Here is a 24,516-nt window from a genome sequence, read left to right on the forward strand (position 1 = left end):
TTTAACAAAACATTTTTCGAAGAGAGCAGTGTGCGTGGTGTCCGCAGTCATTGGAAAGAAAGTCCTGCTTTCCACTAGGTTTCTCTTTAACCCCCTTTAGCTTGGCTCCCCGGCTGGTGCTCTCCATCTCTCTCCTGCTAGTCAGCCACTAGTGGTTGTGAATATAACAATACAAACTTTGTCCTGCTGGAGGTGTAAAGACTAAAAAGAGAAAAAAGGATATCAGTAGGAGGTGTAGTGGAAGAAGCTTTTTAAAAAATGACAGATGTGGTAAAGACAGTACAGGCGTCCCGATCATGGAGGAGCTGGCAGAGTAGGAGGGAATTCTGATCAGATCTGGTTAAAGGCATAGCTTGAGTATTTCCGAATATGAGCAACAGAAGATTCACAATCCAGCATCCTTGTGAAGATGTCCTAAGGGAAATGGGGAGCGACCAGGAGGGGATTCTGAAGGTATACCTCCCACCTACGCCCCCCAACACGCACACATACACTCCCACATTTTCTCTCTCTCTCTCAAAGCTACTCCTGCTGCAAGTCAGGAAAGGAGGGAGGAAGATGTATCTAGATGTTTCATTCATTTCAGATAAGAAAACAAAGCTGGAATAGGGATGATTGCTTTCAAGTTCCTCTTTCAAATCCTGTGTTACTTGGATTTAGCTCTATTGGTTGTCTAAACTTGCTTAATTGGGAAGGTTAGGCGGATGTGAAAGGAGGAGGAAGGAAGAGAGAGCTAGCTCCATCTTTGGGGCCTTGTGAGTGAGAAGGTGGGGGAAGACCTACTTATTTCACCAAGAAGCAAGATGTGGTTTCTTAAATGGGTTTCATCTTACAAATTCTGCCTGCTTGGAGGATTGCATTTGGAGCCAAGGGCTCTTTAGCTAAGATTTCTCCCACCTACTATAAAAGGAGCCCTGATTTTTTTTTTCTAAAATGGCTGTTGTCTTTTATTAAATATGGAATGATTAATTCCTAGGGGAAAAGAAAAGAACTGGACAGAGGTAAACCGTTGTTCACTGTTGAGCTGTGCAGGGGTTGCAAAGGATGTAAGTGTCCATGGCAAGCAGACTTCATTTACTCTGTCGTGAAAGCTTAACAGGGCTGGAAGAGGAGAGTAATGAATTAAAAAGAATACGAAGGCTGTGCTTTATAGCTACCTATCTGTATACCTACCTCTCTATCCTTCTATATTTCCATTTACTTTACCATTACCATTTAATGGTTTCTACTGTACCATTTTGGATTAAGATTAAGAACTAGATAACCCTTTTTTTGACCATGAAAGGGAAGAAACGTGCATAGTAGTAGCAGTGCTTTAACTCCAAATAAAATTGCAAAAGGAAGGTGAAGTATAGTCAGTAACACCTACGGGACTATTTGCAGGAATTACATTAATTGGTCTTTCACGCTTTCTATGTTTTGGGAAAAAAAGAAATTCCAAGAGAGCTTCAGCATTTTGTTAGCAAGCTATATTTAACATGTTTTTTATCAGACAAAATTAGACTTTTGTTTGTCTTGCAAAGTAAACGCATTGTTCCTTCCCTCTAAATGCTTAATCTGTTTCTTTGACAAAATAAATGATGAGAGAAGCTCTGCAGATCCAGGAAAGTTGCATTCCCTCTTTAAAGCAAGTTAAAGCATTCATTAGCTGGTGGATGTGTCTGTCCCAAAGTAAGTGCATTTTAGGACTTTCCCATCTGATTTTCATGTTGCAGGTCAGTGAGAGGAGCCCTTTCTCCGTGATGCTTCAGGCAGAGGGAGAAGAGCATGTAGGTAAAAGCAAGCAGTCTGCCCCGTCAGCATGGAAATAAACAGCATTCAAACTGAAATAGAAATTAAATCTGGAAAAAGAAGTACACAATTAAAAGAGGATGGCAGAGCACATATCTTGCATGTTTTATATTTTTGCAGTGTGTTATATATGTTGCTTTTAACTAAAAATTAAATGGTTGTTCTACATTTGCTAAGAACTAAGGAATCTAGGTGGCATCATCTCTCTCTTCTTCCTGATCTTTTCATTGTCTTTTTTTTTCCTCTAAGCAATAAATGTCTCTTGCCAAAATATCTTCCAATATCGTCCATGCCTTATAGATAGACCCCTCGTCATAAGCTCTACCAAATAATCTCCCATCTGACCAAATTCTACTGCTCCCTCTTGTGGCAAATATTCTCCCTGGCTTTCCTTAGATTCCAGAATTGCATCTAACATCGCTTAGAACTCCCCAAGGTGCCCATCACTCAGTTCTAATTCTCAGCAGTAATTGTGGCTAACCAAGCCAGTGGGTTGCTGAAGTAGCTGTTTCCAATTTTCTCTCTGAACACAGGGATGTCTATCCCCTGGAGACATACTTGAGATTTAGTGGAAGTAAATGTCAGGTGTTTTCTGACCCATTGGGATGGACTGAATTCTGGGAATGTGAGCTTTTCAGAGTCTGCCTCTGAGATTTTGATTTGGTCTCAGGGCTAGTCCGATGGGGCCTCATTAAGTGCAGTGGGATTATTTTCAGTTTTCTTTCTTTCTCTTCCAAAAGATCCTCTCTCTTCTCTGTATCTGTGTTGCTCTGTCTCTCTCTCTCTCTCTTCCTGCCTCCCTCCTTCCTCAGCCTCCCACGCACACACATACACATCACCAAATATATTTTAGACAACACGTACTTTGAAGACTTAAACTAATCAATGATTGGGTTCTCAGTAGGGTTTATAAATCGAACAGCACATTTTCTGAACTGGAGACTCCTGGGGTAAACTACTCTTACTGGTCTGTTTTCATTAAGAGGAGTTCAGAACACAAATGAGGAGATCAGACAACTTTTTCCACTGTGTTGACTCAACTTGGAAGACAGTTGCTCTCAGCTCTTGCTGCCTCACGTGTTTTTTGTAGGCTCTTTGCTGACAACTCTGTCCTGAACCCTGGGTGTTTTATATCTACATTTGTGATTGTCCTTTGAGCTGCCTGGCCAAGGGAGTGTAGTAAGTAATAAGACCGACAAAGGTTCAAGAGAATCACATTTTCTCTTGACCTGAAACTTTCTAGCCAATTGCAGCAGAAGGAGGAGAAGATGTGGAAGGATAAAAGCCCTGACTGGCGTCTGAAGTGAAGGGAATGTGTTTGTGGTTAAGGGCAAGTACATTATAGGTAGCGGCCTATAAAGTGATTTCAGGAGGGCAAAACCTCCCCGAGTTCAAAGCATTTGTCCATTGGCCAACATAGGATCTGAAATTCTTACTATTAGAGACATTTATCTGAATAAAGTAATTCTGTCTAGTAGATCCCTCATAAAATGCAATGATATTACCTAGGAAAGAGCTACTATAAATTCTCAGAAACCATTAGCATCTTGGATTGGTGTATCGGATCAGCTAGCAGATAGAAAAGTCCTGAGGGCCTGGAACACAGGAGGATGCGGAGGAAGTGAAAGAAGTTTGAAACTGGGTTGCTGCCCAGTTAGTGCCCTTAGAGGGCTATGCAGGTGGGGAAGGGGGAGAGACCTGAGTGCCAGAGAGAGGGGCTGCTGATGGCCGGGTAGAAGGTGGCGAGAAAGAGGCAAAGGTAAGCTTCCACACTGACATTTTACTTCTGGGGCAGGAAAGCTAACAAAAATTTGATCCTTTCTTGAAAATTTAGTCTTTTAAGTCTTCTGAGAAATGGGCAAAATGTTTTCCAGCAAGTGTGATACCAATTTAGACAAATGGTTTCTTGCATATGTAATAAACATAGAAAAATAAATGTCAATATTAGAGTCCATCTTAATTTTTTTGAAAAAGACAGAAACAGTAATCACTTGGTAGGTGTCATTGCATGTTAATTTCCTGGTTGAATCTAATGTGAGATGAAGTCAAACAGACAAGAGGGTGATTCAGCAGTTTATTGCAGCCCAATCGTGACATTTATTAAGCACTCGCTGTTTGCAAGGCGGTATGCAGGGCTTTTCAGAGAATGCAGATGATGAAGAGGAGTTATTTGACATTTGTTAAGCACACATTATTTACCAGGGACCGGTCTAAGTACTCCGTACATGTTTTTTCATTTAATGCTGATAAGTGCCTTACAAGGAAGCATCCTCATCCCGATTTAAAGACGAAGAGTGTGGCTCAGTTAAATAACTTGTCCAAGGGTTCATAGGTGATGGTACCTGTTTTTGAGGCTGTTCAAAAGCCATGCTCTTTGAACTGTGTTCTCTCTTCTCGGGGATGTCATGGTCTAGAACATCCAGATACTGGGCCGAGTGAGACAGGTCGCTGCAACTGTCTAATGAGCAAGTTGGAAGGAAGTAAAGAACATCTGAAAAGGCTTCATGGAGGAGGAGGCATTTTAGTTTGTTCTCAAAGAATGAAAAAGACTTCGAAAATAAAGCCTAGCTATTTTTACAATGTGTAAACCACCCCCAGTTAATTTATGACAGTGACAACCCTGGGGCCATTTCCAGACTGTTCACATCAGCTGTATATCCCAGTCAGGACCATGTCCTGGGAACTGTGGATCTGGATCAAATGAGAGCATAAGCCATTGCGCAAATGTATTTCACATGTGAAACCAAAGTTTCTGATGAATTCCCAGCACAACTTTGAAGGCGAGAAGCTGGAACATTCTGAGAGGTCAGGCAAGGGTCAGACCTGCCAGTTTGAGGATTGTGTTTTCCGTGCTGTTACAGGTGGTGTTTGTGTCTTTGTTTAGCACCGAATGACTCTGGTGCTTTCTCCCTTGAGCTTCTTGAGCTTCTCCAGCATCTCACTTCTGCAGCCCCTGAAAGCTCAGGACCCAGGGCTCCTTTTGGCTTTGCTCTGCTCGATGGAGAACGCCCAGCCCTAGCAGCAGGTTTAGAGAATTAGACTGCTTACCCTACACAGAAACCTAAACTTCCTGCATCAACTGTGCTAGAGCCCCAAAAGGGAGTGGCATTAACCAGGGACCAAAGGATAGAGTTTGGAGAGGTGCTCAGTCCTATGTCAAATGTCTCTCAGAAGTTCCAAGTCACTCTTCCAAAATAATCTACCTTTTACATGTTGGGGGGATGTGAGCCCCCTAGGGGTGAAATTTGTGAGTTGGTGTTGGGCAAAGGTGGTAGTTCTTTTTTCCCTGACTGCTCATTGTCTTTCTTCTCCTGCACATGAGCTTCTCCTTATCAGTGCTGTTGCTGCTTCAAGCCATAGCCAGCTCTGGAAGAGGCATCAGAGATGATCTAGTTGTTGTTTTTTTAAAGCAAATAAGCAAATGGAGGCCATATGAAATTAAATGACTTTATAAGAGTGAAATAGGGGATAATTGAATCCAGATCTATGACCCTGAAGTCATTTCACCAAAGTCACATCTCTCTTTTTTTCTTTGGTAGTGGAGGTTTCCAGAAGTGTGCCTGGGGTTTCTGGTCTCAGGAGCCCCTGGATGTCTAGCGGTGATTCCCCAAGGTGGAAGGAGAACTATGACTTTGCTTCTAGATTGAGGATATTGACTGATATTGAAGAACCCTAGGGGATGAAGACTAAAGTTCTCTGAGGTCAGCAGGTCAGCGGACATATCATGAGAGTTAGAACATTTGTTTGAATTCAGCAAATGATATATTTAATGTTGTGCAAGTTGCTTAACTGTGCCTCATTTTCTTCATCTATTAAATGGGAATAATACTAGTAAAGAGCCTTATGGGGTTTTTGTATGGAATAATACATTAATTCTTGTAAAATGTTTGGAACGGTTTCTGGCACATGAGTGCTCCATAAGGACTGGTTCTTATTACCTGCGTGTGTGCCTTTACACCAACATGCTAATTGTGGAAAGTTGCCACGGAGAGGTGAAGGAAGATAAAGACACATAAGGACATACACCAAAGGTCACAAAACTGTTTTTTAAAGGGGACATATCGTAAATATTTTTGGCCTTGTGGACCACAGGGTCTGTCACAATCACTCACCACAGTTGTTGTAGCATGAAAGCAGCCATAGCCAATACTTAAATGAATGGGCATGCTGTGTTCCACAAAACATTATTTATTGACACTGAAATTTGAATAACATATAATTTTTACATCATGAAATGTTTTTCATTTTTTCAATCATTTAAAGATGTAAAACAAAATTTTAATTTAATGGCCTTATAAAAACAGGTGGCAGGCATAATTTGACCCCTAGCAATTGGGGTTGGTATCGTGTGAAGAGAGATGGCCTAGAAACTCAGAGACTTTGTTTTGGAAAAACGTCTTTTAAGTTATCATGGCTGAGTTTTCATGTCAGAAAAGGGAGAAGGGGCAAAGTTAGATGACTTTTAGGGGACTTCCTAGCAAGAGAAGCAGTTTTATGAAAGGAAATTGGACATTTGATGGATTATGGAGGACAGGTAGAAAAGCATGAGAAAGGAAAACACAGTGCATATTTGGGTAATTGTCATTTAGTAGCTCAGCTGACTAACAGGAACTGTAAACCTGGGAAGGTAGATAGGTGCTGAATTATGGATGATGGCCCTGAATGCCAACATGAGGGATTAGAATATCACAGTTTCAAATTGTTAGAACAATTCCCCAGTTTGGCAGATCAGGCTGAGAAAGGGAAAATGACTTGTCCAAGGTCACATGACTGGTCAGTGAGAGCCGAGACCAGTACTCACTTCTTTTGACCCCCAGACCAATGACCCTTCTCTCCACCACATTGCCCCCAGCAGTGTGGTAGAATGCAGTTAACTGTAGTTTCATGATTCTGACCTAGGAGGGGAGGAGTCTTATTTAAATTACAGAAGCTGCTTTCAATATATTTCTCAACATGGTCTCATACCCCAGCATATCTAAGAAGGTAGGTCTGTGAGTAATCCCATTACAGAGAAGGGTAATGGCAAAAATGTCAGCCTAAGGCTTTACGTGCTAAAGACCTTTGGTCTGGCTTCCTGCTGAGTGTCTTTTCAATTTCAGCTCTTATGTTTCTTCAGCAAAGCCTTCCCCTAATGCCCTAGTAGGTCAGGTCCTCCATTACTTACTTTCCTACGACTGTTTTTCCTTCATAGATTTATCAGAATTAATAATTCTGTTTCTTTTTGTAGCAATTTAAATTAACGTCTGTCATCTTATCTTCCAGCTAGATAATAAATTTCAGGAGGAGAGAGATTGAGAACTGTTTAGTTCATGGTTCTAGTCCCAGTGCCTTGCACATTGCCAGGCACATAATAAACATTCAGTGTTTGTTGAATGAATGAATGAATGAATGAATGAATGTAGTGTTCTCTCATTAGTTATTGATGAAAAAAGTCCTTGCTTAAGCAAAGGCTTAATAGACAGAAGTTACTATCTTCACTTGCTAATTAAGTGATTAAATGATTTGCATTTCTTTCTCCACTGACTTTTTTCTCTCCCTTTTTCAATGGCTCCTCTCCAATCCTATCACAAAAAGACAATAACATAATAGTCTTGGCATAGTTACATTAAAACTGTAACGCTTAAGCCAATATTTAAACAATTCTTCAAATACAGGTGTATGGGGTTGGTTTAAAGGGCATATTCACTAGCTGCCTTATTTAGTAGAGAAACTGTATGTTTCATAAATGGTGCCCAGGGATTTGGGTAAAAATTTTGTGTTTTCCCATAAGCCACTCCATTTATTCCTCTAAATAATAAAACTTGCCTAGTTCCTTTCTAAGCTGTTTCCATTTTTAAAATTTATTTCTTCAGTGTAAATGTACGCTCGGTTTTGGAACCAGGTCACTGAGTATATTTTCAGGAGATTTAGAAAATTGAAGCAGAGAAGATTGGTGAAGGGTCCCCGTTAAGTGAGCAGCTAGCAACTTGAGATTTTTTTTTTTTAATGTTGCTTTTTACTTTCTGCTTCTGCTCTTCTCAAGAGCATCTTATTCTTTCAAGGACTGTGATTTGAGACTGTGCAGGAAAATTTAAAAGACTTACAAACTTCAAGTTGTTAGGGCTCCATCTCCTGAAAAGCAATCTGCTTGAAGATGAGGCTTAATGACTCAGGGAAAAAGCTGATGAAATTCACCAGCCTCTGCTCACATAGCCAGCATTTTCCTTGTTAAAAAAGATTTTTTTTTTAAAAAGGCATTCTAGATGTTCCTATCACATAGCTTGAAATTGGATTCTGTATTAAATGTCCTCAGTCCCAAGAGGCAGAAAAAAGCAAAAGGAGTGACTGCAAAGATTTACTCTTGAGTTGAAATGAACAGGGGGAGCAGGTGATACCCCAGAAAGAGCCTATCTTTAAATTATAGCCCTAGCCTGTGAGAAAGCAAGCCCGTCTGATGTATTTCTTCACGTCAATGTCTTCCTCATATTACAACAAACATGATCGTCTAATTTTTAGGCGCTACCCTCTGTCAAGTACCTTATTTAAGTGCTCTGCTCTCCAGTCTGTGTTTACTAAACATGCCCCATGCCCTTTATGCTACTTCTACCCTTCTCCCCAGTTCTGCACCTCATACCTGTCAACCCTTTATGTCAGTGCCTCTCAAGGGGTGGTGCCAAAACCACCTACATCATAATCAGCTGGGGTGCTTGTTACCACTCAAATTTGGGAGTTTCTCTTTAGAGCTACTGTATATTTAATGGTGGGGCCCAGTTATCTGCATTGTAATGAATTTCCCACGTGAACTGAAGTTGAAGAAGCATTGCTTTATGCCTTTATTCCCATCATTTCTTCCTTCTGGAATGTCCTCTCACTGTCTCCAGCTTTGTCATCCTTCCAGTCTCCTCTTCTTTTAGAATGTTCCGTATGCTTTCTAGCATTTCTGGTTGTTTGAGTAACTATCCATTGAAGACTATAAATTCATCCAGAGCAGGGGCCGTGTGTCAATCATGTTTGTAATCTCCCCAGTGTTTGGTCTGGTGCTTCGTATGTAGAGGCCACTCACTGAATACTTGATGAATAAATAAATTGTCCACTCCCTCTAGAACTACAAATATAGAGAGAGCTATACTTCACTCAACAGAACAAATTTCTTAAGGTACAATGTCAACAGGCTAGTGTAGAAAATATTTCTAGGTAGGAAATCTTTTTTGGTGACCCAGATATAAGAGCATGCATATGACCTAATTTTTGTGTGTGTGTAAGGTTGAACATCAAAGAAAGGGTTCTCTTTCTCTTTAGGGTGGATGGTGAACAAATTATTATCTGAAATAGTTGTTATCATCTATCACGAGGTCCCTGAAAGGTTCAGAGCACAGAGGTGATACTCCAAGGCTCTGTGTCCAGGAGCTCGTTACACTTGAAATCTCCTGGTTGTAGGGTTGTAGGCTGAGCAGTTGGACATTGCTAGAAACCTGGTTGTATTAACCCAAGACCCCAGATGCATTAATCTGGGAACTCGGTGGTCCACATTGAGTGTATCAAGGTGCACCCATGGTCTCACTATCTGGATGCTGGAAAGTCTCTCCTCTTCTGTGATTCTCTAGTAATGAAAGAGTTCAGTCTTCCAGAAGGGGGACTCGCTCCTTGACTCTGGTGATGCCCCACCATAACATGAGCTTCTCACGGGATATTATTTTACTCATCTTTGTAACGGTGTCTGGCACATGTGAGTGGCTAAGAAAAGCTTGGCAGATGAAACCATAAACAATGTGTTGTTTTTCCATTTCTTTGGATTACTTACCAGTTTAAAAACTGTTTAAAAGTAGTCTTGACCCCAAGACAGTAAATATGTGAGCCTCATTGAGATTCTTGAAAAAAATACTGATTTATTGTTATTAGAGCCAAGATGAACTAACTCATGCTAAAATTCAGTATCCTTCTCCCAGCTCCACTCATTGCTCTCTTTGATTTTAGTTTTGCTTGCTCACTGCTGGGATTTCTTTCTCTATTTTCCTTTCTCCTGACCAAATGGAAAAACCTTGAGATTATTGCATGACTTTGCAGTGATTTCAGACCTCAGATTTTAGCTGATGATCCCCCAAATGGATCATCTTTCCCTTGCTATGTGATGAATATGAAAGCTTATAAAACCCTTCCTTGGGGGTGAGGAGGTTTGTGACTGGAGAGGGAAACGTGACAGGCTCTTGATGAGATGGTGCGACTACGTGCGTTTATTCCAGTGGGATGGAGGGGCGGCACAGGGAGGGTATCCTGCACTAAGTACCTAAGTGAGGAGCCCTGTGCTCTCCAAGAACAGTATTATTAACTTAGGTAGTGAAAACAAACAAGCAACAAGGTTCTGCCGTTTTGGAAAGCGTTATGGTATTATGCAAAGGGCCTGGATTAAAATCCTAGACTGTCACGCGTTTGTATGACTTCAGCCATTTTACTTTTATGGACCACTTGTTTTTCTCACGTGTAAAATGGGAATGATAAAACCTCTTTGCAATATTGTCGGAAAGGACTGTGACATTGAATGCAGAGCAATCAGCACAGCATGTGGGAGAAAGCAAGTGCTCAGTCAGTGGGTTCAGTCCCTGTTGTCATAAATGCCCCTGAGTGGGGCCTTAGCCTGCCCTTGGCCCTGGTGTGCTGAATCTGAGGACCATCCTGGCTGACTTCACATGGAGGCTGAGGTTAGCAGAATTCTTCTTTATTTATTTACTATTGAAAGACTCTCTGTTCTCCAGCTTTCTTCTTCCTGCCTCTATGTCCATGTTAGTGTGCAGAGTTAATATATTTAAAGTTAAATTCCTGATGCACTTTCCCTTTTATGAGGGAAATGGAGGTAATCTTGGGTTGGTGTTTAACTAGATGTCTTTTTATTGTATTAAAAGGAGAGGAAGTTCTGCTTCCTTGAGGATGTCCAAAATGTTAGGACTCTTGACAGAGCAGGTGATCTTGGCATTCCAGAAGAAATCAGCAAGCGAGGGCAGGTGTAGGAGGACCCACATCCAAGGGAGAATGACAGGGCCCTCGCCCCTCTTTATGCTGGAAATCAGGTTTTTCTAGCCTGAGGTTCTCTGCGCCTGAGCCCGAATCACAGGTTTCCTCTCCTCCACCTCACGCTGCCACTGCTTTTCAGTGTGATGCTGGCCAATGCTCGTTTTAGGGGCATCCGTTTTACATAAGGAACATTTTTAAATGCAAATGCGTAGCCAGCTCCTGGATTCTGATTCAACGTCGGAGATTTGGTGAATCAGCCCATGACCCTATGAAGATTATTTTAGTCATTCGGTAAGCATGTGCTGTGCATCTTCTGTGTGCCAGACGCTGCTCTAGGAACTGGGGATACATTCGTGAACAAAAGAGACAAAAATCCCTCCCCTTATAGAGTTTACATCTATTAGAGAGAGAAAGACAGTAAATAGAACCATTAAACAAATTATATAACATATAAAAGATAATATGTTCTATATAGACAAACAAATTAGGGGAAAGGGCCGAGGGGTGCATCTCATGACTTTTCAGTAACTTCTTCCTTACCCTAAATCCGAAATCCACCTTCTTTTACTTAGCCACATCGCCTGTTGGTTACCCCAGCTGTTTCCTTTGATGAATGAGGTTTTCCAACATGGAACAGGATCTGATTCTAGTCGTGTAAGCTCAGGAAAAAGGGCTTGAGCCCCTTACGTGACCTCCCACTGCCTGTCTCCTGGAAGACCTGTCCCAGTTTATCAGGCAGCAAATAGGAAACTCTCTCTTTGGGGGAAAAAAAAAAGAGAAAAAGAGAGAAAGAAAAGGTAATAGCAGAGAGTCACCGTGGAAACCGTGCTCCTTCCTGAAGTGTGGTCACCGTCTGACCGCCTGAGGTTGGAGGCCAGAACAGTAATTTGCGCCCTAGATGGATGGTCTGATAAGGAAAGTCATCCTTAGGCATCAGCTCTTTTTCTAGAAGCATTTGGAAGTGCTTGCCTCACTAGAGGATAAGAATTATGGTTGCTTTAATGTTTAGAAACAGATTAATTGCTTAGCTTTTGAGGCTTTTAGTCGGCGAGAATTACATGGAAGGGAATTCCAGGTCCTGATGAAGGAGAGTCAAGGAGTTCCTTGGAATAACCCCAGCTACCAATCAACAGAATGAGACTAGGCTGCCGCATGCACTTGGCCTGGTGGGAATGCCAGACATATTCCTTGTCTCTGAGTCAGGTCCTCCCTGATAGTCAAAACTGGCTGCAGCTTCCCGCAGGGCTCAGGCCTCTGTTGTGGGAGTCCCCTCCTCATTCTTCACAAATGCAGTTGGATAAAGATCGGACTTGAAGGTACAAGCTTCCATTCCTTTGACCTCTCCCTTCAACACAGGTGGCTGGGCTCGCTCAGTTGGATATCTTTTCACCATCCTTTGTCAATGCCACGCAGGCCTGTTACCTGTAGGTGCTGGCGTTGTTTGGTTTGTTTTAAAATTTGCGTATTCTTGATACTATGCTGAAGACTCATTTGGCTGATGTAATGGATATTCTTAAGCAAGAACCAGCCATAGATGTAAGAGTTGATCTGAAACCACTATGAATATCAGCCTACCGCTTGCTACAGATCTCAGTAGATCATGGCAGAATATAATAAAGGCAGGCAGCAGACCGATGTACCAACAGCCACTATTTCCTGCTAAATTTTCATGGAAATGTATATTTGAGGAGACAGTGGGGAGAGTCAAAGAGATCTGCTTGAATCTGATGACAGAGGAAAGACCTTGAAAGACTGGAGACAAAAGAATGAAGAAGGAACTCTTATTCAGATAACATCCATCGCACATCCTCATAAGCATTTAGATTTGGAATTAATTTAATAAAGAGACTGAAGTCCACAGAGTTCTTTCCTGTTGCTTCATTGTGAATAAGCTTTATTAGTGTTTTGTGTCCACTGATTTCACAAATTATAATACTATCACCTTTTGAATATAATTGTGACGTTTTTGAGTTAGCCTCAGAAGCCTTCCTCCTTTTTCTCTGATAATGATGACAGATTTTTACTGCTCCATCCACCCTTAGACATCTGTACTCTTTTGGCTAAGAACATTTTGTGAGAACATGTGGGTTGGGGCAGAGCTTTTTCTTGGCAGACCTAAGAGATGGCCCTGAGAGTGGATGCAGGAAGAGGTTGCCAGGTAATTGCTAAAAGGCCAGAGGGTGAAGGGTAGCCGTCTCTAGGAACAGGCCCGCCCAGATGTCACACCACAGTATTGATGCTTGTCTGCTTGATTCTCTTATCCATAAGAGAAAAGCCAGGCTGTTGGAAACCTTCCACGGGACTTTTGCTCCTGAGGCCCTCCTAACCCTGCGTGGAAGCCAAGAGGTTTTCCAATGGGCTAGTCCAAGCCCAAGTCCAATAGTTCTCAAAGATTATTTCATACACTATCAGAGATGATAGAATGGAGCAGTTAATTATGTTCCTTTCAGAGACAGACCAGGGTTTTAATGTCCGATCAGGAGTTTACTATCTGTATGACTTTCAACAAGTAGTTAACCTGTCTGAGCCTCAGTTCTCCCACCACCAAAATCGGCTAATGATATCTACTGCACAGGTTATTGTGAGGGCACTGATCATCACACAACTCCAGGATTGCTATTCACACAGACTACTGGAAATGGCAAATGCTAGGGATTGTGTAACACAGCAATGCTGGTTATTTTAAGTGTTAAATATAATGATCCAGGTGAAGAATTTAGCATGTGTCTGGGACAGTGTTTAAGAATGGAACCTAAAAAATAAAAGAGTGGATCCTAGTGCCATTCTGTCAGAGAGTCGACTATGATTTGCTGTTGTTCCATTTTGGAACTTGCTTCTAAGAAGGAAAATAGTTTGGGGCACAGAAAACACAATGTGCAAAGACCTGGAGGTAGGAAAGTGTTGTCATGTTCAGGGAATGGAAAGAGTTTCCATATTCTGGAGCTCAGAGGCCAGATCCTAAACGATCTGAACTGCTTATTGAGGAGTTTGGGTTTGTCTGCAGGACAATAGGCAACCAGTGAAGATTTTTAAGGGAATTGAGAAAGTTCGATCTGCACTAAGTTCGTCTGCAATGAGACAGACCAGGTTTGAATCTCTGTTCAGTGTTTACTATCTCTATGCTGCACTGCTGTCTAGAACAAATATGTAATCTGTCCGATCCTTACAGATTCCCAAGACATTTTAAGTTGCAAATCTTACAAAAGGGTCACTAAAATTTTTCTTTCTCCTTTTTAAACTTTAGATGTCTACTGTATCATTTTATGTACCCACCAGGCACTGGGATCATTTATAAATCAGATTTTTTAATAATAGGCAAATGCTGGTCTCCTTGTTTCCAGCCCTGCCCTTACAGTCTGTTCTCCACTGAACCAGCAGAGAGATCCTTTGAAAAGGAAAATTAGATCATATCATGTTTCTGATCAGAACCCCCTATGACCCCCATTTCTCTCCCAATCAAAGCCAGTGCCTTACAGTGGCCTCAGTGCCCCTCGGGATCCATCTGCACTGTGTTCCCAGCTCCTGAGCCCTGCTCCCCTTGCTTCCTAGACTATGCAAAGCACAGCTCCATCAGGGCCTCTGTACGTACTTAGAATTCTCTTCCTGCAGATTTCCACAAGGCTTGGTGCCCTGCTTCTTTCAGGACTTTGCTGAGATGTCACCTTATCGGAAAGGTCCTCCTTAACCATCCCATATAAAATCCTCTGTGCCATGTGTGTGCCATGTGCGTGCACACACACACGTAGACTCCCTCTCTTAACTCATGTTGCTTCCCCACCCCCCACCACTACAGCATTTTTTACCATCTGACATTTATGTTTATGTCTTTGTTTCCTCCCCATGAGAATATAAGCTTAGTGAGGACAGACTTTGTTTTTTTTTTAATTCGCTGGTCAATTCTCAGGACCTAGAAGAGATCCTCGTGGGTGATTCTAAAATACGTATTAGGCGCTCATACATATTTGTGGAGTAAGTGGCTGCATAAGGGAATTGGACCTAGATCTTCCCCTCCTCTTGCAGGCTGGTTCAATGTCACCTTGTTTTAAGCAGAGATCCTACATCCAGACCAAGCCCTGTAATGACTTAACAAGCAGACACATTGAACATGAACTTTCGCATATTTTTACAATATGCTACTTCTATTTTTTGGATTTTTATTTAGAATGGAATTCTTCCACTGTGACTCTCTGCTGTGTCTTTTTTAGTATGGGAAAAATGTCGAAGAAGCTTATCTCTCAATAGTGATGAGCTAAAAAGGGTTTTAGGTGATGGTGGGTTCTCTGAGGGGCTGCCAGAATGTACTGGGCCAGAGAGGTTCTCCTGGGCCTTGGTGCAGTTTTCAGTAGAAGCCACCAGCAGCAAACATGGGCCAGAGAATGTAAATGAATGTGGGGGCCACTCTCAGCCAGCCTGAGGCTAGGAGAGGCTCTAATCCTGCCCCACTTTTTACTTTCTATCAGGCCACAAGGCTATGTTCTGACTCAGGACCCCTTCCTCTCACCACTCGGACCGGCCCCTCCTGCTAGGTCTTCCAGCCCAGAGTTACCGTGACTGGGAACAGACCCTCCTCTACTTCCGTGTCCCCTCTGCAAGCCCTGGAGGCAGAGGTGATGTAAGGTCCCAGCTGAGTTTTGTCTGCGTCGGTGGGTGAACTTGGAGCTGTGGTGGCTCAATCCGCCGTGTTACTTTGCTTGCCAAGCTTTGTGCCGCTTATTGACTGTTGCCATATCCCTAATTGCCTACAGCCCTTCATCATATGTATACTTTGTGGTCATTGTCATTCTGCCACATGAGCTAATTTAGATGGAATTATTGCTCTTGCTTTTTTTTGGTCACTTGAACCCTCTATAGAACTAATGTGTGTTTTAGAATGACCATGGAAAGTATGACATTGACATCGAAAAGGAACATTTTATGGCTGGTAATGCTGATTTCACAGCCTGCCAGGCAAGAGTCTTACACCCCACTAGACCTGGACCTGGTTATCTCCCATTCCTGCTGTGGACAGCCCACGGATTCTAAAGCAAGATCTGTACACAGATGTGAAGAGCTGTACTTGAAGAATCAGATGCCCAGCTGCTAATGTATCAGGAGATCTGGGCTTGCTGAAAATTAGGAGGAAATATGCTCTCATCAAAACATGCTTTTGAAAACTCTACTTAATGTGTGGAAATGTTGCGTTACAGCAGAATATTTTTCCCTCCAGTACAAATACCATTGAGCTTTGATTGCAGACATGCTTGGAGATTTCTCTGTGTTTCCAAGTAAGTGTGGAGCCATAGGACATGATTTCATGAAATGCAGTGTAAGGTATGCCTCAGAATTTAGGACCATCCTTACGCCTTGTGTTGGTAGGATTTTTAGTCTGAACTTCAAAGCATCCATCTTAATAAGGTGATTTTGGCAATGAAACAGTTTCTGGAACTTGGTTGTAATAACCAAAGTTTAGAAGAAAATATAGTTTAGCAACAAGGAGAAAATTATTTAATGCTTCAAAAGTTTTTTTTTTCTTATTGGCTGTTACCATGCATAGATGTGTATTCAATAAGGCAAGGCTGTCATTAAACTTTTCATTTCCAATAAGTTAATTGTGTATCTTGCTCAGTGAATGGGGGACTACATGTAGGAAATCCATAAGGGTAGAGATTGAGTTATAAACCTTACAAAGGATTTCTTAACCACTGATGGATTCTTTGAATAATGATTCACCATGGATGCTGCGATAGTCAAATATAAACAAATCATTGGTTAAAGTAATAAAAAGAAATAGTTATGCTTTGGATCTGGCTCTAATGATGTGATTTTTTTCCACCTTTCCCCCATCTTATTTTCACCAGTAGGTTGGGACAGTTGGAAGTCTGCCGTTGTACAACATGCTGCGATTCAGTCTCTCGTCCACCTTTTCGATGGGATTTCATCTGTTAGCCATCTTGGCACTCTTATTTTTCCATGTGGACCGTGTAAGTGCTGAGACAGAAATGGAAGGAGAAGGCAATGAAACCGGTGAATGTACTGGCTCATATTACTGTAAGAAAGGGGTGATTTTACCCATTTGGGAGCCCCAAGACCCTTCCTTTGGGGACAAAATTGCTAGAGCTACTGTGTATTTTGTGGCCATGGTCTACATGTTTCTTGGAGTCTCTATCATTGCCGACCGGTTCATGTCCTCTATAGAAGTCATCACGTCTCAAGAAAAAGAAATAACCATAAAGAAACCCAATGGAGAGACTACCAAGACAACTGTGAGGATCTGGAATGAGACAGTTTCCAACCTGACCTTGATGGCCCTGGGATCTTCTGCTCCTGAGATTCTCCTGTCAGTAATTGAAGTGTGTGGCCATAACTTTACTGCGGGAGACCTCGGTCCTAGCACCATCGTGGGAAGTGCTGCATTCAATATGTTCATCATTATCGCGCTTTGTGTTTATGTGGTCCCAGATGGAGAGACGAGGAAGATTAAGCATTTACGTGTGTTCTTTGTGACGGCAGCCTGGAGCATCTTTGCCTATACCTGGCTTTACATTATTCTGTCTGTCATCTCTCCTGGGGTCGTGGAGGTCTGGGAAGGTTTGCTTACTTTCTTCTTCTTTCCCATCTGTGTTGTGTTTGCTTGGGTAGCAGATAGGAGGCTTCTGTTTTACAAGTATGTCTACAAGAGGTATCGGGCTGGCAAGCAGAGGGGAATGATTATTGAACATGAAGGAGACAGGCCATCTTCCAAGACTGAAATTGAAATGGATGGGAAAGTGGTCAATTCCCATGTTGACAATTTCTTAGATGGCGCTCTTGTTCTGGAGGTCGATGAGAGGGACCAAGATGATGAAGAGGCTAGGAGAGAAATGGCTAGGATTCTGAAGGAACTCAAGCAGAAGCATCCAGAGAAAGAAATAGAGCAATTAATAGAATTAGCTAACTACCAAGTCCTAAGTCAGCAGCAAAAAAGTCGAGCATTTTACCGAATTCAAGCTACTCGCCTGATGACTGGAGCTGGCAACATTTTAAAGAGGCATGCAGCTGACCAAGCAAGGAAGGCTGTCAGCATGCACGAGGTCAACACTGAAGTGGCTGAAAATGACCCTGTTAGTAAGATCTTCTTTGAACAAGGGACATATCAGTGTCTGGAGAACTGTGGTACTGTAGCCCTGACCATTATCCGCAGAGGTGGTGATTTGACCAACACTGTGTTTGTTGACTTCAGAACCGAGGATGGCACAGCCAATGCTGGGTCCGATTATGAATTTACTGAAGGAACTGTAGTCTTTAAGCCTGGGGAGACCCAGAAGGAAATCAGAGTTGGCATCATTGATGATGATATCTTTGAGGAGGACGAAAATTTCCTTGTGCATCTCAGCAATGTCAAAGTGTCTTCTGAGGCTTCGGAAGATGGCATACTGGAAGCCAATCACATTTCTACACTCGCTTGCCTTGGATCGCCCTCCACTGCCACTGTGACTATTTTTGACGATGACCATGCAGGCATCTTTACTTTTGAGGAACCTGTGACTCATGTGAGTGAGAGCATTGGCATCATGGAAGTGAAAGTCTTGAGAACATCTGGAGCTCGAGGAAATGTTATCGTTCCCTATAAAACCATTGAAGGGACTGCCAGAGGTGGAGGGGAGGATTTTGAGGACACTTGTGGAGAGCTGGAATTCCAGAACGATGAAATTGTGTAAGTTCTTTCATATATATACATGTATATATATATGCTCGTGGTTGAGTGCATTTGTGGATGTGAGTGTGTGTGTTTTTTTAAATGGCATACAAGGAATGGAACAGTTATTATATACAACTGCTTTCAAAATATCAATCCTTGCTTGTGTGCACTTATCAATATGCTCTATACACAAAGATCTTAATTTGACATCAAATTTTTATTTTTACTTTTGTGCTTTTACATATTTTAAGTACATTATAGACCATGCTAGAATCAGTCTTGTGACACAGTTTTTCAAACCACTTATGGTGGGTTGAAAAATTGTGTTCTGTTTTGAATCACATAGTATACACACAGAATAGTGTGTCAAAACTTCACATTAGGTCCCCAACCTCATTACTGAGTACAGATTGGGAAAGCCCAAAAAGGAAACACGGCTGAAAAGAATTTCCTGGCTCCCAGGGCGGGCTGAAACTGTTTCTACTGCTTTTATCTGACACTGTGTTTTTGTGACAATATAAGGTGATGTTTCTGTTTAAATGCTAATGCTGAATTATGACTTAATGACCAATCCTTCTTCTTCAGTTTTATGCCAAAGTGGGAAAAGCCACACAGCTCTTATTTAGTTGCAACCTGGTTTTACTTTACATGATTAAACAAACCCTTTTACTCTACTTCTGTAGTGATGAAAAGAGAAATAAGATTCTGTCCAAGCATCCTAGTTGACCAGGAGCAGTCAGTGAAAGGTAGTGCGGTGGGAACAATTTACTCTTCGTACTGGCGCTTTCCAGCGATACTTGCTGACCTTGTAACCGCAGAGAGCCTGGTTGCACAGTTCCCTTGACAGCTGCTATTTAGAGAGCTAGTCCTCCCCTCATGCCTAGGAGGGGGCATTGTGCTCACCAAAAGCAAACCAGAAAATTTGACTCAATGAGCAGTGTCCAAACTAGAAGGAAGGAAGAATAGAAACTGTCATATCTACAATGAAACAAAGGACATTAAAATGGATGATTATATTGGTTGACTCAGTGGCAACTTAGGAATTTCAGAAAAGAAAAGAAAGATATAAAAAACAGTTAGTTTGAAAAATAGTTAATTCATATAAATGGCATGGGATAAGTCTAATGGGAAGTACATTTTTCCCCAGGATGAAATTTCTCCTACTGAAAATGTAGGGAAAACAAACACAAAGGGGGTGGGGGATGGGTAGAGGGAACATATTTTCCTGAAAGAGATGAACAGTTACTGAGTGTGATATAATGAAATCAAACAAAGCAGAGATTATAATATCCATCTTTGATGTGTGTGGGGGGAGATAGCTTTTGATGATTATCTCTTTTAGGTTGGTTCTTATGTTGTGAATGTTCCACTTACTGAGATGTGCTTTGTTGGGACACTTGTTTTACTGAAAGATAGTAATATAATAGGAAATGAGTATCCTGTATACACAAGGAAAGACTTTCCCAAAGGCCTTGCATTGAATGTGATCCTGCCCATATTAGCACACATAAACTTTATTCCTTTGGTAGGAATTCTATCTCATTATATTTTCTAATCATTTCGGTTATTGAGCCCCCTTGAATTAGATAGCACTTGTAATCCATGTAAAAGTATATTACTTGTTATTAAAGGAATATTGCATGTTATTAAATGAACTCACAAGAGTAGCCCTTAAATATGACTAAATTGGTGTTTTGTTTTGCTTATTCATTTTACTTAGGATGTTTTCTCATGAAAATTTGGTCTTGCCTTCTGTTAAGAATAGTGACTCTAGACTTGTATATTTGAGAGTGAGGTTTTCCCTATCTATTCTGCTCTCCAGGACATTTACAAACCATAAATAAATAACCTTTCGGGCACAGTGTAGAAGAAGGAAGAAAAAAAAAAAGGACTCACAGTGATGTGATAGAATAATTTATTCTGCCAAGCTCCATTTAAAACATTCACCCTATGCCATTAAATTGATTTAATTCTTGCTAAGGAAGAAATATTGCCAAATCACAGCTTTAGAAATTTAGATATCCTGTGAAAATTGGTAAGACTCACCGGACTTATTGGCATGCCATCTCTGAATATGTGTTCTTAGGAGTATTCTAGATCAATTGCCAGTTCCTAGTTTTATAAGGAACGTACTGTATTTTGTTTGCTAAGTTGAAATATGAAATTTTAGAAATGGCAAAATGTTATTTATAAGTGGAATGAAAGACACACCTACATTTTTTCTTCTTTGTAGAATTTTAATTTTAAAGCATTTTCATTTTGATGTTATAGAGTGTTAGTGTTGACGGGCTTTGTAGATGCTTAATAGGTCTCTTGTTTGAATAAATTTGTTTGGATGACATAATGTTTCTAGAAAAACATAATATTAGCAAACATCCCTTATTCTTTTCTTTTTTTTAATGGATCATTTTTCCTCTGGTAGTTGTTTCAATGACAGGTCCACACACATCCAAGTGAAAGAGAGAGTTTGTCAATCATGCAATGAAATTGAACTATGTAGACTTAACCCAATTTATCTTTAAGAATGAATTTATATGTCATTCAGTTACACAGTTAATCTCAAGAGATGACTTTCTTAAAAACATAGATGGGGCTGTTGACACCCCTGAGCTTTATTAAATACTTAAAAAAATTGTTTGTTTGTTAGTTAAACACTGTGCATGAAGCCAGAATTTATGCTTCTTTCCAGAGCACCATAAAAAGATTCCTGGAAAAACCTGGATTTAAAGTCCATCTAATTTTAAGAAGCCATTAACCAAAGTTGAAATAGGGTCCAATCTGATTAGGGATGGAGAGCAAGAAACAGTCAGCTTTATTGATTCTTTGGTTTCTAAAACAAGATAGATTCCTAATCTTTGGTCTTATTTTAGTGTGGAAGAAGTCATTTAAATTTATAATATAAGCATGTTTGTACCTATTCATTCATATTTTTACATAAATGAGTTGAATTATTTCAACTTGACCTGTTTTAAGATCGAAATCTGTATTTGAGAAAAATACTGATAAATGATAAGCGGTGCATGTAGTCTCTAATAAAACGTATTCTCAGCAAAACATTTTAAAATTACAATGCAAAAACACATTAAATAGATGTAATTAACAGTTAGCACATGCTTTTGTATAAACTCAATCAATGACAAATGCTAAACCCATGCCAGCTAATCTTGATTTTTAACAGGGAATTCTGTCCAGTTTTAACAGCTAATAAAAAATAAGTGAAGAATATGCTACTTTGATTTGTGGTTTGGTAGGTGATAGCCACAAATTTGAAGTGCTACTAATGTTGTTCTTTAATGCTGCTAGTTTAGTGGTAATAATTATTACAAAATGTTTGGTTTCCCAAGATCTAAAATTAGGTTGACTGTTCTAGAAAATGTTAAGGTTATTTAACTAGTGTAGATACAAATCCAGTTTAATTGCTTAGTTATAACCCACTAATAATATCGTTTTTGGAAGATGACTCAAAAGATCATGAGCATTTGCTGTTATATATTTATAAGACAGAATTGAAAAACAGAGTATGCACGTTGGAAAATTTGCACAATATATTGCTTAGCAAATCAGTTTACTGGGAGTTCCTAGCCACAGCATAATTTATTGAATAAGGGATCTGTCCAAAATTAATTTTGCTTTAACTATTACATTTTCAAGAATGGTTGTAACTTCATCAGCTCTGGGAAATATAATATGCAAGACATCTCAACAAATATAGCTCTTTGACACTAAATGTTTACATCTTTTTTTTGGAAAAAGAAATAGAAAGGAAATAAAATTTCAGTATTATAGAGATTATATGGAATTATTATTATTATATTCCCCGGAAAATAAATACTTTGTGTTTGGTATTTATATTGACATTATTCTTCTCTTGCTCTGTATAATTCCAAGGAATAAAGACCTAGCTATATGAAACAGCAATTCAATTCTGAGAGTGGAACAAATATGTGATACAAGAAGGCAGCCAGCTATAAAAAAAGATGAAAGAGAAATATTAAGAAAACTTGATGTGATCAGAACAGAAGAATAATTATGTGTGTATGGGGGAATCAGAAATGATGAAAAATAGTAGAGAAAAGAACATTAGACAAGAAAGGCTATTACCACACATCACCTTGAATCCCACATATTCAAGATTTGCTTTTTACTTTATGGCAGGAGAATTGCATTTAGCCTATCAAAATGATGGAAGCATGATATTTTACATTGACGTAAAATTTTCCTAGGTAATGTGCTAATGTTAGAAATTTAGTTGGAATAATTTTAGAATTTTAATGGATTGATTTCTGCTTTGGCAGATTATCTTTTCAGACTGGAATGTTTCTCTTCTTAGACTCAAACCACATGTAGTATCATCTGCAAATCTAAATTATAAGTATAGGAAATGTTTTTATAAATGCATATGTGCTTATGAAGGCATAACTGTTATAAAAATAAGACAGAGTAAGAGCCAAAAACGAAATTTACGACTTCTAATTCACTACTGCCAGGAGCCTAAATTGATTACTTGCAGAAAGGTTGTTTACTATGTCAACCAGATTGCCATGTTTGCTGTGATAATCTCATTTTCCCACTGCTAATTAGAGTTTGGGGCTATAATATAGTTATGTAAAGAAATTTTATCTTAGCAAATGAGGAGATTTCATAGTTTAGACACACTGAAGTGTTTAAATTATGGGCTGTTTTCTGAGTCATCATTCAAGGCCATTGCATAGGGGGCTGGTTTCTTCACTAGTTTAGGGCTACAGAAGAATTATATATCACTCAAGCTGCACAGGCTTCATAAGCTACTGTTTTGTGCTCAGCACTAGGCTAATCATTATGAAGGAAGCAGAAGTAGTATACTCCTTATAGGCTAAAATAGGAAACAATGAGGTAATGCTTATTTTGATCAGTACAGACATCATTATGAAGACGTGTGTATGATGCAGGAGAGCCTTAATTTTGGACAAAGTATTTGCATTTGCTTTTGAAGGACAGAAGGCATAATTAGAGAGAAAACTGGGATGTGTATCTTAAGATGGAGTCATATCTTGCTAAACCTGAGAACAGGGACAATTTCACTAAATAGGATAGTTGTCAAACTTAATGGACATTCAGTGAACGTTCATTTTCTTTAATGAGATTTTAAGTCATTATGAGGGTGTTTAAATTAATCTGAGCATATATCCCTTTAAGCCAATTATAGAAGGACAGACACTGCATGATCCTACTTATAAGAGATATCTAAAATAGTCGTGGAAGCAGAGATCAGAACTGTGGTTGCTGGGGGCACGGGGAGGGAGAAATGGGGAGTTGCTAATCAACAGGTACCTAGTTCCAGTTTTGCAAAATAAGTTCTAGAGATATGCTATACAGTGCTGTACCTGTAGTTAATATTGTATTGTACACTTAAAAATCTGCGAAGAGGGTAGAGCTCATGTTAAGTGTTTTTACAACAATAAAATAAAAAACATTTTTAAAAAATAAAAGTAATGGTTGATCTATTTAAAAAAAAAAAAAAAGCTTATGTGCTTGCCCTTGTGTACCACATTGCCTCTTGTGGTTTCTAAAGAAAATTTACAAGATGTTTAGTAAAATGTTGTCAGTATTTTATTTTGCACTTTGTGAAGTAGTCTTTGGTCTCTAGGAATGGTTTTGACGTACTTGAATTCTGCAGCCACTTGAGCAGCCCTTAACCCATTCTGCCTCCCGCTTTACCCCATTCCTCAGAGTTACCAGTGTTCAACCACCGTCTTGGTAGAATTTGAGTAGATTTTATACTAACTGGTGAAATGGGAAGAAATTTTCCTTGGTTTTCTTTTCTGAAGACACTGTAACCTAGGGAAGGAGTTTCAAACACGCTTAACTCTTTTGAATGGAGCAACCTTGAGGGTCTAACACCAATAATAGGGTTATTTGTTGTTGTGATGTCTGTCCTTGTTAGCTGAGGTGTTTAATAGCCTATGAGTTACAACATCATGGGTACTGTAGAGATTTTCCAATAAAATATCGCCATGGTGTTCTGTCATGGTTACTGAAATCTGCTCCCCGGAGGTTCGTTCTTTGGAATGGCAAAGCTGTTAAGCTCCTATCACATTGTAAAT

The 24,516-nt window shown here is 40.1% G+C and overlaps 1 protein-coding gene across 37 annotated transcripts in view; it reads left to right on the forward strand.

The window, feature by feature from the left end:
- SLC8A1 (solute carrier family 8 member A1) overlaps nucleotides 1–24,516 on the forward strand; it is a 374,846-nt gene that overhangs the window by 62,847 nt on the left and 287,483 nt on the right. For 22 of the 37 annotated variants that reach the window (XM_023618395.2, XM_005600028.4, XM_070234740.1 and 19 more), the window contains exon 2: nucleotides 16,617–18,448. In XM_023618395.2, the coding sequence (XP_023474163.1) occupies nucleotides 16,650–18,448 (1,799 nt within the window). In that variant the 5' untranslated portion in view covers nucleotides 16,617–16,649. Of the gene's footprint in view, nucleotides 1–16,613; nucleotides 18,449–24,516 lie in introns of all 37 variants that reach the window. The other 15 variants (XM_070234749.1, XM_014730879.3, XM_070234744.1 and 12 more) reach the window with 1 other exon arrangement.

The sequence above is a fragment of the Equus caballus genome, chromosome 15, assembly GCF_041296265.1.
Source record: "Equus caballus isolate H_3958 breed thoroughbred chromosome 15, TB-T2T, whole genome shotgun sequence".
Classification (NCBI taxonomy): Eukaryota; Metazoa; Chordata; class Mammalia; order Perissodactyla; family Equidae; genus Equus; species Equus caballus.